The 20,312-nt window shown below is 31.2% G+C and overlaps 1 protein-coding gene across 1 annotated transcript in view; it reads left to right on the plus strand.

Moving 5' to 3' along the window:
* Positions 1–5,455: 5,455 nt before the first annotated feature.
* The window catches only part of LOC132752919 (uncharacterized), a 77,129-nt gene continuing 62,272 nt past the window's right edge, over positions 5,456–20,312 (plus strand). Inside the window, 11 exon segments of the mRNA XM_060743327.1 lie at positions 5,456–5,487; positions 5,640–5,760; positions 6,309–6,360; positions 6,735–6,835; positions 7,271–7,359; positions 8,102–8,148; positions 8,660–8,714; positions 10,931–10,997; positions 12,864–12,948; positions 14,729–15,015; positions 15,298–15,352. Of these exon segments, the coding sequence (XP_060599310.1) occupies positions 5,719–5,760; positions 6,309–6,360; positions 6,735–6,835; positions 7,271–7,359; positions 8,102–8,148; positions 8,660–8,714; positions 10,931–10,997; positions 12,864–12,948; positions 14,729–15,015; positions 15,298–15,352 (880 nt within the window). The 5' untranslated portion in view covers positions 5,456–5,487; positions 5,640–5,718.

Consider the following 20,312-nt stretch of genomic DNA (forward strand, 5'->3'; position numbering starts at 1 on the left):
TTTAGACAAGCAGAAACTCGTTTACCAGTTTTAAAAGGAACTGCACAACGCGCATAAGATATGCCTGTCGTATCTTGATCGCCGAATCTTAAAACAAGTTATTACGTTCCGAGCTTTTATCGAGGTCGGAACAATATATTAGCAAACTAAGTTTGTGACAAAATGAGAATGTTGCTGTAATTACAAAAGCTCAGACATTAAAGATGACTACGTTACTGGTGTTTCTACTTGTAATAGGAACTATCTACAGTGGAGAAGCCCTGTATTTTGAAGACGGATATGACCATCATTACACATATTCCTCCGAGTCGGACATTCTCGGCTTGCATAACATAACAACGATCATCAAGGTATGTTTTATGTTCAAATTGTAGATGTATATGTATATATCGACAAACAGGCTGTACTGGAAGATTAAAGAAAATATTCTTCCTAATTAATGATATCTGTATCTTGATGAAACAATGCATGTATTATATTTTTGCATTTTTTTGTTTATTGAAATGCTTTGAAGTAGCTTACCAGATAAAAGCAGTTGATTGTTTTAATGCAATATCGCAGTAAAAATATCAATATCAATACTTAATTTGAATGCGGATGAAAATTGTATAAAAATAGCGTGGAGTAAATAAAAACTATTTTGCAAGCACATGCGAGTAGCTAGATATTTCACTTCATTTAAATCTAGAATAATTCTACAAATCTTATAGCATTACTAAGTTGTGTAGAACGAATAAAGCATATGAAGAATATGTTTTGTGTTAAAACGAATTATATTTCACCGACAGCTAGTGTTCCTTTGGTTAAATATTTCGATATTTCACTAGTTATGGTAAATGCACTTGTCACTAGTTATGCTGAGTATATGTGTCACTTGGTAGGGTTATTGCACATGTCACTTGTTATGTGAAGTTCAAATGTCATTAGTTATGGTTAGTGCAGGGTTCGTAAGCATTGTTTTTAGTGCACATTTTACTGGATATTTATAGTACACTTTTAAGAAGTTATAGTTAGTGCTATGGTTATTGCCAATGTTACTTGTTATCGTGAGTGCACATGTCATTGGTATAGTAAGTGCACATGTCACTAGTTATAGTTAGTGCATGTGTCACTTGTTATTTTCAAGTGAACAGTTATGACAAGTGAACATTTCATTTACCAATGCTATTACATTTACATTTTCTGTCATTTATCAAATGAATATAACTACCGGGTGCAAGCAAAAATGATTTAAATTTATGTAACGAAATGATTTTTAAAGTTTTTTTAAAATCTAGGTATTTTGTTGTACATGTACTTAATACATTTGTATGTTTAACTAATGAATCAAGTGAAGGCGGGTGCTCGGGAACAAAGACAAAAGTTTGTATTTTTTGTCTCAATGAAACGTACTAATGGAATTTTCAATTGTGTCATGTTGAATGACCTATAAGGTTTTCCCTTTGTTTACTATTTATATTAAAACTTTTTTTTTCAAATTCTACATTAAATAATGAAATAGTTTCTTATTATTACTTTTTAAATAGTTTAAAATATGATCAAAGTACTAGAAAAGTTATCTAAGTCCAAGCAAAACAGTACTAAAATCTAAATATATATTGTGGGACAGGGCTGCAAGAACGGATTTTATTGTTTTTGACACCAAAATTAGGCAAAAATGTTTTGTTGTTGTATAAGGGTATATAGAGAAGCTATATTCTTATAACCTGTTTTTAGAAAGTTCTTCATAACGACAGGACTTGTAACGTTATCAAACGTGCCTGTCTGAATGCCTGTTATAACAAACAATATTAAATTTATAAAAACCCATTTTGCAGTTCCGGGCCGGGCGGGAAATATACAGAAAGGGGTTTTGGGGTTTTACACCAGTTAATGGTTGACAGTTTTGTACAAATTTTCTGAAAAGGGGTTAAACCCCGGGAATTGGGGTTGTAGCTAAATACCCTGATGCAAAATTTCCCGCAAACAAAAAAGAAAGATTTTTAAAAAGAGGAGGCAAAATCTTTCTGTTTAAATCGATTTCAGGCTATTAAAGGGGAAAAATCTCAATTTTTTCGGGTGTCAAAGAGGGGTTGAATTTTGTAAATAAATTTCAATAATTTGGGCTAATAAAGGTAATGGGCCAAAAATTAAAAAAAATTTAAAATTTCCATTTAAAACCTCGGGTATTTCTTTTTTTTAAAATTTTTAACATATTTTTAAATTTTAAAAAGAAAAACTGTAAAATAACTACAAATTTTAAAAAATTTTTATTTGTAACTAATATTGTACATGTACAACAAAATGTCAGACTGTGAATGTTTAGAAACTGAAAATATTTTGTTTCATTTATGCAACCTGTTGGCGTCTACACATAGACCGAGTTAAAACAAAATGGCTGCCATTTTCCAGTTTCTTGCAGATATCTATATCATTTTTGGCCCTGCTTTATTAGCCGATCAAATTACTTCAAATGCAGGCTTTATGTCTATATCCCTTTTCGGCCGGGGCCGAAAAAGTGATATAGATATTAGCCCTGTTTTAAGGCAGGCCATCGTGTTATTTAACGTGGCAGGTGCTTTTTTATAGGACTAATAACGTATAGTTATTTAATGATTCATAATTATGATATAGATATCTGCAAGAATTTATTTAATAAAATTGTCAATAAATAAATGATTTTCGGCCTTGGGCTGCCCCCGGACAAATAACAGGGCAAATATTTAATTTACTTATTTAAATTAAACAAATTTCTAATATAGCCTGTTTTTTTTTTAAAAAAACATGTCAAAAAAAAGATTAATTGGGCCCAAAAAAATTTAAAAAATTTTTAATTTTTTTAGCTTTGGGGAAAATTTTTTTGATAAAAGGGGGAAAAAAAAGAAAGTTTTTTGGGTTGAGAATGAAATTTCCCCCTTTAAAACCCCCGTGCACCAAATATTAAAAACTTGATAACCATTCGGTTTATAATCGTTATATTTTGTGGCAAGGTTGATTTAGACTTGAAAATGACTCCTTTTGATTGTGTGGTTAGAAGGTTTTTATCAAGCTCATAATGAACTTCAATACGATTTCGTGAAAAGGAATTAATATTTCGTAATTACGAATTGATATTTCGTAAAAACAAAATATTATTTCGTAAAAAAGAAGTATTATTTCGTAAAAATGAATTAATATTTCGTAATAACTAATAAATATTTCGTAATTACGAAAAAGTGTTTAGAAAATGTCACCTTAGGGGCTTCGTAAATATCCGTATTGATTTTTTTTATAGAAAATGTCACCTGAGGGGCTTCGTAAATATCCGTATTGATTTTTTATAGTGAAATATGAAATTAAACACAATTTCAACAAAGTGGCAAGTTATTTTGATTTTAACCTGTTTACTCAACATTTGTACTTTAATGGGCATAATGTCACTGTAAATATCTAACCTTAACATCAACATAAAAGTTAAGATTAACTATTTAACTAGAGAAATACTCTAAATTGGAAAAAAATATTTAGAAATTATTTATTGATTTAAAAATAAATCATTTAACCTATCTATTAGATTTATTCAATTTGCTTGCATAGCTTTTTATCGATCCAAAACAAGAGTGGCTTTGTCATGCTTTTATCAATTTTGAAGGTCAGGCCGATTTTTTAGAGGACTAAAACATAGATTAAACGAATGATATATTACCTAACATAAACACTAATTTAACAACTGATATATTAGTCATTGATTTATAAAAAAAATTGGAGATATTACAAGGAAGTACTCTTAATTTATGTCAATAAATTAAACAACTTAAAATACGAGAGTTATTAATCTTGATATTAATCAAAGAGTGTTTGCTTTTAAATATCAGGAGCATTATTATTAGTCGTGTATCGCAGCACAATTAATAAACGTAAAAGAAATGTGTCTGACAAGTCCATTTATCTTATATTTGTATGTAACAACTTAATCAACGTGTCTATAACTTATCTAGGCCTATCTGAACGACAAATACACAGGTCTTTATTGCAATATAACTTATCAGTGTACAAATACAAATCTGAAGCGCAGACTAAACATTTACAAAACACACATATAGTTTTGCACTATCAACAAGTGAACTCCAAAAAATAATGTCTATAACTTTCAATGTTAGGATACTACGTCATAGCACACCTGCAAATGCTCCCGCTCGGACCATTTCTTTTTAGAACATCCGTCGACTCGTAGGTAAAAAACGATTTTATATAGAAATAGAGTATCAAAATTTTATGTAGCGCACTTGAAGTAATTATAAAAAAAATATAGATTCATTACCCGGTATAATCCTTAAACGGGATAAGTGTCTTTTCTCCGAATGCTCCCATTTTGACTTTTCCAACAACCCATCAGGAATTATGTCGAAAACTACATTATAACATCTTACTATCGGTATTTGAATAGTCAAAATTGTCAATAATTGTGATGCATGTTTTATGTGCCATGGAATGGCAGCAAATCGATTTTTAACTTCTTCATGACAAAAAGTATTCACATGATGTTCTTTATTAAACTACTCAAATTAACCGATAAATATTGACTTCTTCGTATTCCAATTTTACCATTTTTGATGATTTAAAATCTCAAATCAAAAGTTCAACGATCAAGTAAGTCATTCCGTTTTAAATTATGAACAAAATATTATATTCAGCAATAATTGAATACATGCAGGCCACTTATGCTGTGTGTGTATGCAGTTATTTTAAAGCGAATACAAATAAAATTTCTCTAAAAAAGACATATCTTTTCAATCAACATTTTTTAATAAGTTTTACATCTATCTTACTATTTAGAATTCGGGCTATTGAAGAATATTATATGAAAACTCTCAAAACATAGGAGAACAAAGAATGGATTTGTGTATAGTGAAAATGTGTATTTTACTGGTATATTTATCCTTTAGATAATTTACTTGTAAAGGTATGTGTAAAGTATATAGTACTTATTGTGTGTAGCAAACTTTCTGAGGCCGAGTAAGGAGCATTTTCGATAATCATTATGAACAAATTAAAAAAAGGACTTTTGAAACCAATCTAGTAGAATGTGTAAACATTACTCGGTTTACGCTCTAGTACGTATAAAATGGTTTGAAGAAGGTTTTTATCCTAATTTCTTATAGGTTGTGAAAATACAAATGTATTAAGTTGAAGCAGTTGGAGAAAAATACCTTATCCCGTTTTCAGGCCTTATCCAGGCAATAAATCTATTAATCTATAAACTTTTCTTACAAATTATTTGGTGCGCTACATTATATTTGGATTAACTATTTCTTATAATAAAATCGTATTTTACCTTCGAGTCGACGGATTTTCTACAAAAAAAGGAAAAAAAGTCCGAGTGGGAGCATTCAGCAATGACATTGTACCCTACTATTGACTTTGTTAATTATTGGCTTAAATGTTTAGCACCTTTTTACACATGTTAATGTTTCCATTAACTTCCATTTCAGTTGTGGACAACCCCGAGCATTGGCAATTTACTCATAAGTAAGTTTGATTAAATTGCACCTAATCATTTTAAAACTATTATAAGGATACAATCATTTGCATGTGAGCATTTAATCATTAAATAAACTAGGCACAAAAGTACACAATGAAAGTTATAGAAGAGAAATAATCATAAGCTGATCTATTTTTAGATTCTTTTTCACGGTTGGGAACGACAGTGTCGTGACATTCGTGCATTTCCACCCAGAAGAAAAGAATGAAGTCCTAACAATGAAAAAAGTTTTAACAAGCACTCTGTCCGTAAAAAGACAGGTAATGCATATCATATATTGCTTTTAAAGAACTTACATCAGTCTCAATTATATATTATTTCCGCTGCCGAATTTTTGGCTGTTCTATTCCGCACCCTACTGTTAAACAAAAGAAATAAATGCAAAAAAATAGTTTCATCTTTACTTGAAGAGTTGTTGATGTTTTTCTTTTAGTTTATCCTCACAGTTTTCCATAAATCAAATGGATTGTATTGTGTTTACATCGGGGCTCAATTAAAACATATTTCTTTAACTTATAATTTCCATTAGTGAGCTACTTCAAAATATCAAGAATTGACAATTTTAACGCATAAACGAGTGGTGAAGAGTGTAAGTGTGTCATTCAATAGAATACATATAAAGACCTGAGGAGAAAAATAGATGACGACGTTTTGTCTTAGCATCTTAAATACTTAAAAATATTTGCAAACAGGTTTCGGTTTCTGATTGCATAAAGAACATTGTCATAAACAAAGTTGAGACATGCTTACTCTTCAAAGTTAAGATCGGAAAATTTAAATCGAGACAAAATATTATCTAATGTTACAGGTAGATGATGGCGATCACTGGAGATTCACGTCTAAGGAAGAAGATCACGCAGGTTATATTTGAACAATTATCTTTCCTTTCCTGAAGTCTTTTATCATGCTATTTTATTTTAATGATCCGTATGTGATCTATTAATTTGTGAAACTCAAAAGTCCAAAAGTTCTGGGCATACACTTTTCATCCAAAATGTTTTAAGCTGTGCTCAATATATTCACAATTACGCAATTATTTTAACATTAAATTTTAGAATTAAAATTTTCTGGGGTACATATCCAAAGACAACCCTAGCAAACAGACATTTACCTTCAAATACGTCTAGCCTCAAGTCAGCAGACGAGATGTATCTAAAATACGTTTGTTGATGTATGTGTATTTGCAAAAAAAAATGAAAAAATAAAATCTATGTAAATAAAATATCAATTTCAGGTGATCTAGAACATGAGTATGAAGCCACTCGCCACAGCGACGGTATAACATTCGTCCGCAAACATCAAAGCTTGCAAGATGTTCATAGACTTCATAATAAGGTTATCTGTTATGTACTATTATCTCCCGTCTTTATTATATGGTTAAATATGTAATAATCAACAACAACAATATAATGATATTTATAACATTTGAGAGGACAATCATGCATGTAATTTTACCAGCTATATTCGATTTGAACTCAATGATGCGACGAAAATAGAACATCTAATAAAGTTCTTAATCTCTCCATAACTGCCATTAATATCTTATAAATGTGAAAATGATGCTACCATGAACAGATGTATCTTTTATTTAGGCAGTGTATCTCTGTATCGTTATTGTCATACATATCTAAAATGAAGATCACAAAAAGTTGTGAATGTTGATCGATACGTTAATAAGTCGACTAAAATTTAAAAACTGATTAGTCTTTATAAACCCTTTGCAATCAAACGGTAGCATTTCTGAAGTATCACTTATCGTATACTTTTCAGACGGTTCATCTTGATCTGAGGGGTACACCAGTGCACATAGATGCCCTAGATAACATTACATTACGCCACACGCCATCTAAGGTGTCCAGGTGATTATCAAAGCAAACTTAACTATTCATGATTCATTATCAATAAAATGTGACCATGTCATCAATAAATACAAAACCATATTTTGTTTTCTCTTTATATATAATAAACGGATACATTGTATTATCAGACTAGGACAATCCTTTCTTTATATATATATCATTTTAGGTTGTTAAGTAAGGTTTGTTTCGAGCTCAATTTATCTAATCATGAAGGTTTTTTTGTTTCTTTTTATCAAATGAGTAAGTCCCTTTCAAACCATACATGAGGATACTTTTGTTCAAATGGTTACATCAGTAAATTACTATTTTATGATAATATGCCCGTTTGCATGTGTGTAGTAACGGTTTTGTCATTAATTAAAGAATGAACATTTTATGTAATCTTGTAATGTAGATATTTGACTATCTATTTGGAGAATAAGGTCATGTTGGGAAAATAAAGGCTGAAGGCGAAAAAGTAAGAACTATTTCCAACATGGTTTAGATTATTTTAATGGATATGGGTTAACAGCAGGTACTAACGACTATCCGACACGAAATACCAAATTATACTTTATCATATCTAAGTCATGTAATGAAATATAAAATACTAATAAAGTCAATGTAAATCAAAATTTCAAAATCAAAACATTTATTCATTACAGTAATGACTCATATTGAAATAACCACGCCTTTTAAAAAAAATCTTACTCCGGTGTATCGAAGGGAGTGGGTTTTTAGTAGTATTATTTTATCTTTACAGTAAAACAATGGATGGCTTTCAAGAGATAGAAGAGGAATATTCAGGAGGTAAACACATACAAAAACCTTTATCCATTTAGTTACAGGTAAATTCACATGTCCATTGCATGGGTGCTCTCGAAACGAATTCTCAATAAAATGATATTAACAGTAAAACTATAATCATCAATATTAAGCATCGGTCAAATAAAATAAACATTTATGTAATATACCATTTCATTTCATACCTTCTGATAATGACGTAATGAAAACTTGAATAAAAGTATTTATTTATACATATAAATAAGACAGGTAACATATTCACTACATAGAAACCACCATTATGTGTTGTAATATCGGGGGAAAATAGCACATGCAGTATGATATCGTAAGGAAATGTATAGGTTATCTTTTTTACGTCTTAATAAATGTATTGTAGAGTTTGATAAACTGTGTGTGATCGTTTCATTTGTCATTCATTTCTTTGAAATTATCGGTATTAATTGTTCGATAAAGCTAGCAAATAGGCAATATAACAAACATATTAACCTCATTAAATCGGTGTCCTTTATATTTCCAGAATTCCCGAAGATCGGCTCTATATCAAGAAGTAAGATGAAGATGACATCTAAAAGGTATCAAACATTTAACTTAAGTCATATTCTTGAGTTCCTTTTTAACATGCTTCCAGGAAGGTCTATTCAATCTTTGGATAAATAATAATAATCTTACATCTGTGACTTTATTCTTTAGTATTTTCTCAAAACTATCCCAAACACGATTCACAAATTTGACACCTGCACAACTATGTGTCTATCTAATTATTCGTTTGTACATTGTCATTAGAGGGATAAGAAAATATAGAAGATAGTGATAGTATTTAGTATCATAAATGACAACAAACCACAAAACGTATATACTAATGTTGTTTGTAAATGTGAGATACGTGATCCTATTTGATATATTTATCTATAGCAGATACCAAAATGTTATTATCCATTATATCATTTTTGTACCTTTCACACGCCCGTTTGAAAAACGGGTCGTATTATAGTTTCTCCCCCTTGGCCGGCCGGTTGGCAAGCGGGCGACGTCCAATTTTTGTCCGGAGCATATCTCCTACACCAATAGAGGTATTTAATGAAAATTCATAGAAATATTAACCACTATGAGAAACCGTGTCGCGCGCATGAACCAGGCCTCTAGGTCAAAGGTCAAGGTCACACTTTGAAGTCATTGAAAAACGCTTGTCCGGAGCAAATCTTCTACATGCATAGAGGGATTTCAATGTAACTTGTTCATCATATAATTGTCTGTACTAAACCACGAATTAGAACTATTTGATTTTTTTCCAGGAAATAATACGTATTCATGTGGATATTTAAATGATACATTTCGAATGATTGTAGATCGATCCAGTAATTAAATACACATTGTTTCCCTCTATATTTAAATGCCCCCTCCCTTTGAAGAAGAGGGGGTATAATGTTTTGCTAATGTCGGTCTGTCTGTCACTCTGTCTGTATGTCGGTAGACCAGATGGTTTCCGCTAACTATTTTAAAAACTATTTACTACAAAGACTTTATTTTTACATACTGATTTGTCATAATAATTAGATGAACCCTATTGATTTTTGGGTCACTAGATCAAAGGTCAAGGCCACAGGGGCGGTAATTCGCTCATTTTCTTACAAACTATTCATTACAAGGTCTCCATTATTAATAAAAATTGATTAGTCATATGTAGTAGGTTACTCCTATTGATTTTGATGTCACTAGTTCAAAGGTCAAGACCACATATTCCTTTAATGCCAGAATGGTTTTCGCTCATTATGTAAAAAAATTATTTATCACAAATTCTTCATATTTTACATACTGATTGATTGTTTGTAGTAAATGACCCCTATTGATTTTGAGGTTTCCGGGTCAATGAGCAACGTCACAGGGGCCTTAAATGTCAGAATGGTTTCCGCTCATTATCTTTAAAACTTTTTACCCCTTAGTCTTTATAATTCACATATAGATTGGTCATAACTAGTTGATGACCCCTTTTGATTTTGGGGTCACTAAGGCAAAGGCTCATTATCTATAAAACTATTTATCACTAAGTCTTTATGTTTAACATATTGATTGGTTATATCTAGTAGAAGACCCCTGTCTGGGGGTCTTAAGGTCAAAGGTCAATACTACAGGGGGACCTTAAATGTTAGAACAGTTTCCATTCATTATATCAAAAACTACTTGTTATCAAGTCTTTGTGTTTCAAATTTAAATTAATCATCACTAGTTAATGACCCCTATTGATTTTGAGATCACTATGTCAAAGGTCAGGGTCAAAATAACCTCGAATCTTTTAATGAATTCCGCTAAATTTCTTGGCACCAATTAGTTAGCTAGTCTTTATACTTCACATAATGATTGTTCATAACTAGTAAATGACATTTTTAAGACCCAATCCCCCATTGAAGAAGAGGAGATATATTATTTTGCTAATATAAGCCTGTCAGTCGGTCGATTGTTAAAGTAGGCAAGTGTCTATATACCGTTATTTAATGCCAAATTATGTGGTTCTCTATATTCCGGTGTTTGCTGCAATAGCAGACGTTTATTTTCATGTTTGTTCGTTAGTTCAGCATATAGAAACAAACGCATTGTCTTTTGTATTACTAACTATATAAAATTGCAGATATAAACTTTGTTTCTCACAGAAATCCTATGGATACAACTGAAAGTATTGGAAATAAATTTTTAAACGCTAAGAACCCTTTTTTTAGAGTGATAATTTGGCATTGCAAAAGTTCATTCAAATTCAAATGCCACAAAAATTAAAAGATCTGTTTATGAATTATAGGAAGCATAATGAATGGACTAGCCACAGTCTACGTGGCATGCAGAAAGATACACTGACTGTACGACAGGTTGGTGAACACTTTTCATTACAATTTCACACTAGTACGATAAAAAGAAGAACATGTTTTTGTTGTTTGCTTATCCTAGCGAATATGCTTATTTATTATGTTTATTTGCGGTGCCATACTGTGTGAAAATATCACCCAATACACAAGATAGGATAATAGTATACTCTTCTGTATTTCTTTAGAAGTATGACATTACATGCAGAGGATAACACTTACATAGAAATTAGATTTCGGTAACAAGTTAAGTCTTAAAGCCACTTAAGTTACACCTACGCATGGAAATCAAACACAGAACTGCAATGGCTAATTATTTTTTAGTTTGTATTGTTACGAGCTAAATGCAACAGAGAAGATAACGAAGCAACAAATTTTACAATTTTTGATTAAGGAAAAACAGTTATTTACAATAATACAAAAAATATGAAAAGTAAAGTTTAACTCACAATTATTCACGATTCAAATTTAACAAATGTCCTGAAGTTTAACTCACAGTTCGAAATTCAATTGTCCACAACTCAAATATAATCAATGTCCAATATCCACAGCAGAATATCATAATATGTCCAAAATATTTCCCACACAGATTAACAGAATTCAAACTAATATATTACTGTGTTAGCTTCTCGTAATCATAAGTACAATATAGCACACAATCAGTATATCAACATCACACAATAGCACAAATAAGCACATACCAGCACACACACCTCGAAGTACAAACATTCATCATATATATAATATCAATGACCAATCTAAAATACTAAACTATTTAAGAACACATTGCAGCTCTCTGAAAAAAACATCTGAAAATAAAACATAATAGAAAGCCCTTTTTGTATATGTGGTGAAATAGAAAATACAGAACACTATTTCCTCCGCTGCTCCATGTATCAAGATGACCGCACTGTCCTAACAAACAATTTAAGTCAAATCACAACTGTAACATTGAATACTTTACTATACGGCGATAATTCACTTACATATGCTTAAATTGAAATAATTACCTCACATATACATAAATTTATACAAAAAAAAGATTTGATACATAATAATATCCGTTTAAAAAGAAAAAGGTCCTTCAACTCCATAGTAGTTAAGTGACTTTCGTTCTTTCTCTTGTTTTCTATCTCTTCTCCTTTCCTCTTATTACTTCTCCTTCAATGCGTATGTTTTAATCATTAAATCTTCTCAACATATTAGTTTAATAGACCAAACACTAAACTAAGCAATATATCCCTTTAAAAATAAATTCATACTCGTGCGTGTACCTCTAATCTAACAGTAATGTATCCTCAATTTAGTTCATGAATACTTGACATAAAAGTAATATGTATAGTACGAAAGCAAGAACAAGTCAATATGATATGTATAGTTCACTTTAGATATTTATATTTTGTTACCATTTATTTGAACCTATATGACTGAAATACTGTTGAAAAGGGCGTAAAATGAAATTTATTTGAAATTTGTTAAATACTGATTACAGAGAGAGTTTTCAAAAGAGCTTTACAAACTTCCTACTTAATCCGTAAATTTTATTTTATGTACTTTATTATGTAAATGTGTGGATTATAAATAAAATTTTGTTTAAACTAAACTACTTAGAGAAAGAATATTCCAGAATGAATATGAAAAGAACTTTCTTGAAAGAAGATAAATGAACATGAAACATTATATAAACATCTAATAAACAAAAGTATTAAAAATTGTAGTGGCAAGAGTAGGTATCAAACCCACGACCTCGAGATTATCAGTCCTTCGCTCTACCTACTGAGCTATTCAGAAAATAGACACATTTATAATAACGTCTATATACTTAAGAGTATATGTAATGTCCCAGATGTAATATCAGTTTTATTTGAGCAGGTTCTTCCAGAGAAAGTGGCACTGCAGAAAGTGGCGAAAGAAATACAAAGTCATCTGGCGTGTGTTCATTCTATAGAAAATAAATGTAAGATTAATTAGCGGCAGATATTTTTGACTGTGAAATGAACGCCATTATTGTTAAGTAAAGTTATCTTAGTAAGTTTCTGTTCAGTATATGTCTCTGTGTTATAATTAAACACAAAAATATTGACAAATCTGAGATTTGTTAAGTTCTACTGTAAATATCTAACAAAAAACAAAAAAACAACAGCAACAAAATAAAAATAAATAAACAAGAGGGCCATGATAGCCCTGAAGTCGCTCACCTGTACATAGGCCCCCGGAGCAGGGCCAGTTTAAAGCCCAGGGCTTTTATTTGAACAAACTTTGTAGACAACCATTAGAAGATATTTCATGCTTAACATCTAAGGTCTAACTCGTTGGGATTTTTTAAAGTTTTTTCTTTACACATATAGTTAAAAACAATGACACACCTGGGGCAGGGCCAGTTTTGACACCAGGGCTTTTATTTTAACAATCTTTGTAGACACTTACTAGAAAATGTTTCATGCTTAATATCTAAACTCTAGCTATTCGGGTTTTTTAAAAGAAGATTTTTAAGTTTTTGCTATAATCGTATAAGGAAAATCAATGTCCCCCGGGGCGGGGCCAATTTTGACTCCAGGTCTTTATTTGAACAAACTTTGAAGACACTCACTAGAAGATGCTTCATGCTTAATATCTAAACTCTTGCTATTTGAATTTTTTCAAAGAAAATTTTTAATTTCTGCTAAAGGTTTACACATATAGGGAAAATGAATGACCTCCGGGGCGGGACCAATTTTGACGCCAGGGCTTTTATTTGAACAAACTTGATAGACATCCATTAGAAAATGTTTCATGCTAAATATCTTAGCTCTAGCTCTTTTGGTTCTTTAAAAGAAGAGAAGATTTTTAAAGTTTTTACTACATGCATATAGGGAAAATCAATGACCCCCTGGGGCGGTGCCAATTTTGACCCCAGGGCTTTTATTTGAACAAACTTGGTAGACACCTATTAGAAGATGTTTCATGCTAAATATCTTAGCTCTAGCTCTTTGGGTTCTTTAAAAGAAGATTTTTTAAGTTTTTACTATATGTATAAATGGAAAATCAATGACCCCCTGGGGTGGGGCCAACTTTGACCTCAGGGCTTTTATTTGAACAATCTTGGTAGACATCCATTAGAAGATGTTTCATGCTAAATATCTTAGCTCTAGCTCTTTTTGTTCTTTAAAAGAAGATTTTTTAAGTTTTTACTATATGCATATAGGGAAAATCAATGACCTCCTGGGGCGGGGCCAATTTTGACCCCAGGGCTTCTATTTGAACAATCTTGGTAGACACCCATTAGAAGATGTTTCATGCCAAAAATCTAAGCTCTAGCTTTTTGGGTTTTTTAGAAGAAGATATTTTAAGTTTTTTCTTTTGGTTGCCATGGCAACCAGAGTTCTGCATGGAATTAAATTCTTTGAACAATTTTCAAAGGTGACCACCAAAGGAACATTCCTGTGAAGTTTGGATGAAATTGGCTTAGTGGTTTATGAGGAGATGTCATTTAAAGTAAAAGTTTACGGACGACGGACGGACGACGGACGGACGACGGACGCCGGACGAAAAGCGATCACAAAAGCTCACCCTGTCACTTTGTGAGCTAAAAAAAAAACAGAAAAGAAACACACATGAAAAACAACAAACTGCTGAATGTTTTTAAAGTAGTGACAAAAAAGACAAATAATATAAGAAATTTTATTCCTGTTTGTTTGTGCCTGTTTGTTTCCTTTTTTATTTCACTTTGAAATAAGTTAATGACATGCATCTTTCAGATGATAGAAACAGAACAGAATGTGTGCATAATTTGCGAAAATTGATTTATTCCCTGAAGAAAGAAGACTTCTTAAATTTCGGCACAAAAGTACTTACACGCACCTGTGAAGAAATCGACATATTATGTAAAGATGAAAGAAATCTTTTCATAGACATTATAGCAAGCGAAGGAAGCGTTGAGGCTCAGTTAATGGTTCTTGATTTGGTCATGCGTAGGCCAAATGTCAGTGAAGACGACTTAAGAAGATGCTTATTTCATGCAATAGCCATAACATCACCGGCACTTGTAAGTTACAAGCTATTTAACTTGTTAAAAACAATAGTCCATTTCGAATTCTTTTAAATTAGTTAAAATGCGGCATTGTCATATAATATTTCTTTTAGCTACGGCTTTCAAGATTTCAGTAAAAAAACAAAAACAAATGCCATTTCTGTACATTTATTTACATTCAAGATTTGTACATGTGAGAAATGAAGCATGCCTGCCATGCAAGTAAGCTGCTTCTAATTCATTTCAAATGGATAAGTTAAAATGAACATAATTCATAACATTAGACATGCATTTTAGGAAATTGTCCAGCACATTGAGGCCCTCTGCTTCGGTGAGGATTCAAGACCTGGAGGTAACTAAAAGAAATGCTATAAATAAACACTGTATGTGAAACACACGCACATTAAAGTGCTGCAAACTTCATAAGCTTAGGAACACTTATCTGGTCCGCTATCATAAACAGGAGGTTTCATATACCAAAATGTACGGTTGGTGATTTAGATTACCAGATAAGATTTCATTTTTCCTGCAAATGATGGAGAAATCCAAGATGTCCGCCAAAAATATAAAACTATCCTTTACTTTATTTCTTAAAATCAAGTTTTGGTAGCTAATGTTGATGTAATTACAGTTTTGATGATAAAAACAGTAAATGAGGATAAAATATTTCGAACGAAATACTGGTCGTTAAAAATGCTCGAAACATATTTTTTTCTTTTTATTTAATTATATTTTTTGTTGATGTCTTGTCTGATTTTACAGAGAACAACTGTTTAACATGCAAAATCTGTGATATTAAAATGTTTATTCAGTTATATTGTGAATTTTTATCTGAGTGGGAATTTGGGTGTAAAATGATAAATTATTTAAAGTTCAAAATAATGAAAGTAACTTTATTTTTGACCACTTGAAAGACTTACATCTATTTTTTGTTACAAATTTTGGGACAAATTTTAGGGTCATTGCTGAATATCCAATTCACTTATTATGAAATGTTAGGAGAATATAAGTATGATTTGAATTTAAAAAAACAACACTTAAACATGTTAACAGGCAATCTGTTCTGGAATGAAAAAGCGTTCCTTAGGATGATGTCTTTTCGCCTGTTCGGATGCTTCTGTACGAAAAATGTAATGAATTGACATTATTTTGAATGAAAAAATAATTTATTGAGGTTAACCTTTAATGATGGAATATGCATTCTTGCATATCAGACTGGTTTTCCATTAGTTTTACCCATCTCGAAAATTTTGGGGTGCCAGATGACTTACGTGCTGTACAATGGCATGCTTAGAATGACATAATTTTAGCGTTATAAATAAGTTGTACTTTCAGTAATTTTATACGTTGTTGTAAGAAAATAGTTACGGGTGTAATGACAATTTTCATGGAAATTTGTTTTTTTGAGATAAAGAATTTGAAGCATATTAGACTATAGTAAAGTATGTAAAAAAATCTGACACATGTTTGCGGTACGGATCTGAAAATCGTCAAGCCTCGTAACGCCCAATTGGCAGATACCCTCGGGACGGATTTTTCGATACGAACCGCAACAGTTTGACAGATATTATTTAGAAAGATCTCTGTTTGCTGTTGAGATCGGAATGTCCGACTGTCTGTACATACCATATTCTAATCTGAACTACAGCATATTACAGATATTGTAATTCTGAAATGCACTTGTAGTGCTCACTTTTATAAAGCAGTTTTTTGTCATTGTTAAAATATGAAAAATATGCTATCAACTTTAAAATTTGGCGAAATTCACTTTGCCGTTCCCAAACTTTAACTTTGATTATAACTTTTTTTCAAGTTCTTGGTGTATTTTCTTGATACGTGGCCACAACAAACATTGGGACAAACTTCCAAGGAGACCGGAGTAAACTTGACCTTCATTCAAAAATGACCTGAACCTTCTATGTTAGATTTCTAAATTTCGCTTTTGTGATTTCTGCTGTTAGTGAGGAACACTTTGTTATCTTTGAATGTATTGTCAAACCTGAACTTAACAATCTTCTGGGATAGGCCTTTAGTGAAACAGACAACCCTTCTTGACATTTACATTTTTTCTATTTCCTTATTTTATTGCTGTAACGGGAAATATCTTTGGTATTAATGAATGAATTGACTTCATATTAAAACAAAACATTTTAGGACCTTAATGTATATCAAAGTCAAACTGACTTTGGCTCATTCACGACCTTGACTTTGAAGGTTCAATTATTGAATTGGCACTGATTTTTGTTATAATTGACTGCAATTTGATAGTTAATAATGAATGGATTATCTTTATACTTGGATAAAACAACCTTTTTGACATGACTTTTTGAAAAGTTAAAGTGACTTTGACCGTGAAATTTAAATGACCTTGACCGTCAAGCTCAAATATATGAAATTTGATAAAATTGTCATAAATGTATTTCCAAACTAACATGTTGAATAATTTAGATGTGACCTTGACCCTCAATTGACATTGACCGTCAAGGTCGAATGAAAGAAATTCTCTTTTTTTTGTTGCTCTAACTGGCTATAACTTTAAATCTATTATGAAGAAGTAGATTTTAACTTTATATTTAGACATTACTTTTTTAAGGTCAAGACATTTATGTATATCAAACTTCTCGATGGACAAATTATTGAATGTTCACTCATTGTTGCTATATATGATTGGCTGAAACTTGGTAGTTAATCAATGGTTTATTTTCATACTTGACAAACAAATATTTTGGACAAGGTCTTTTAAGAGATTGAACTGACATTAACCTTCAGCTTTAAATTTATTTATAACCTTGACCTTTTGATAACTGACGGTGAAATTATTGAATTTTGCTTATATTTTCTTAACTTCGTCATTCTTTAAAGAAAAATAATTCATACTTGGGCACAAAAACAAATGCAACTAGACAGACCTTATTAAAGTTAAAAACAGTAAAAATTTATTTTCATTTACTTTGTTAAGACTTGTTTAAACCGATTTTGTTTGCTTATAGAAGTAAAAAAGTTGGACGCGACCGACGGCCGGTCTCTTGTTCAATTAGTTATAAAATTAATTAGTTTTGATCTTTTAAGAAAAAAAAACAGAAAAAGAAATATTAAAACAAACGATTTTCTGTGAGTGATATTTAAGACGACATAGCATATTTTAGTGGGTATATTATAACACTCAAAATGATCAAGAGCTGTGATAACTGTATGTGCGGTATGAAGTTTAATAACCAATCTCTCGTGTGTTTGCCTTTACTAAAACGTAGCTTAACATTACATTCTATGATCTATTTTCTGTGTCGGTTTCTTTTCGTGGTCATATTGACCAACAACATCAATAACAATAATTTTAAGTTTGATATTGACATTTAAAGTACCCATATTGCTGTTGCGCTCTACACATTGTCTTAAAGACATGGTTGTATAGAAAATACATATAAGTCTCCCTTTTTTAAACTTCTATGACAAGACCTTAGATATTCGGCACATAACACTACTTTGTGGATTTCTACATAATTTATATAAATCATACCCCCTGGGATCAAATATGGCCTCGCCCTAAGGATAACTGAGTTTACATACTAGACTTATATAGGAAACACGTGTAAGTATTCTCTAATTAAACCGCAATACGCAACGCTTAGACATTTGGCATTTAAAATCGTTTAAACAAAAGTTATGTAAACCATGATACTAAAGTCAAAATTGGCCCTGTCCCTTGGGTGACTTCGTTTTTATTGATTTGTAAATAGGAAACACATTTAAGTCTTTTTTATGAACTAAATTGCCAAAACCATCGCCATTGAGCAAATAATCAAAAAATATATGCTGTTGGATACAAAATGATAAACTCAATGTGACCTCATTCATGATTTCAAATCAAAATTGAAAAATAAGAATTGTGACCTCTTCTGGCAATATATCAGGTAAGCGATCCAGGGCCATCAGGTCCTCTTGTGTACCTATTTATACATGGAAAACATTTGTTTTATAAGGTGACTTTATAACTACGTTCTGAAACATAAGCTGTTAACATCTACTATGGAAATATGCCAGAATAAATAAATGTATAAATTTACTGAAGAGAGAGAGAGAGAGAGAGCATGTAAATATTGACTGTAAAAAAAAACATAAATTGTAGTTTTAAACTGAAGAGGAAAAAACTTATCTTCATCTCATATTTCAAAATTAATGCATTTTCTATTCAGTAATTGCTCTGAAATATTTAATGTGCAGTAGATACAAGTATTTTAAGCCGTCAAAATAAAGTTATTTTGAGTATTTTGAAATTTAAGTAAATTTATCATTTGACCCCACCCACTATCCTCAAACATTATGCTACAAATAATGCTAAAATGATAACTTTCATTCACACATTATGTATGTACTGCAAATAAGTCATGACAAAACAAATCATTTATTGAATTGCAAAAAAATATAAGGAAATGTATAGGACGTCTTAAAAACAGCATTTTTTTTTCTAAAAATTTCGTCAAAAATTACCTGTTTTATCATTAAACAAAATTCATTAACATGACTTATAGATACTAAAACTACAATGAATGAATATATTTAGTATCAAAAATGTTAAAAAACAACAACAACAATGTTTAAAGTGACAGTTTGCCCATCCAAGAGTATATAAAGAGTGAACAGGTGAAAGTCAAAAAAAGCTTTCTTTCCGTTATCATTCCTTCCAATTTTGTAGTTCAATTTGCATGGACGATAAATAACTCACAGGGTCCAAGGGAAGTTTTATAAATATCCATCGGATTTTACGTGTTATGTTCAATTCTATAAAAGAGTGGGGCAGTCTTTATATTTTCGACATATCTATATTTATCCTAAACAATTTTCGGTAGCAACCATTGGTCAATCGCCGTGAAAACAATCTATCTATTGTAATATATTGTCATTTCAACTCAACTTGGCAATGAAAATATGAGCATAATGGCACTTTATCAGTTTAAGCTGACAGAATTAAATAACAAACTACAAATGGAAATTTTCTTACTTTGCCGGTCAAGTTGGGCGCCATTTTGGATTTCTTAGTCCCCCAGCAACTTTGGCACACATGAAATCCAAATTTATAATCCTCGGACTCAACTGAACACTTTCATTAATAAAACATCGGGTTTATGATCGAGGACCAGTTATCCCCCAAATTAATCGAGTTGTCGGAGTCTAAATTTTCAGCAATATTGGTTGAGGAAGCTTTATTTGAGCAGGAAACGCTTTGTAGTTATTTTTCTTGAAATTTATTTTTACGCATTGACAGCTACCACGCTGTCCTGTTCTTCACATATAGTCTATTTGCTTTAGTAAGT

This window comes from Ruditapes philippinarum, unplaced genomic scaffold, assembly GCF_026571515.1.
Source record: "Ruditapes philippinarum isolate M1 unplaced genomic scaffold, ASM2657151v2 ctg2151_1_1_1_1, whole genome shotgun sequence".
Classification (NCBI taxonomy): Eukaryota; Metazoa; Mollusca; class Bivalvia; order Venerida; family Veneridae; genus Ruditapes; species Ruditapes philippinarum.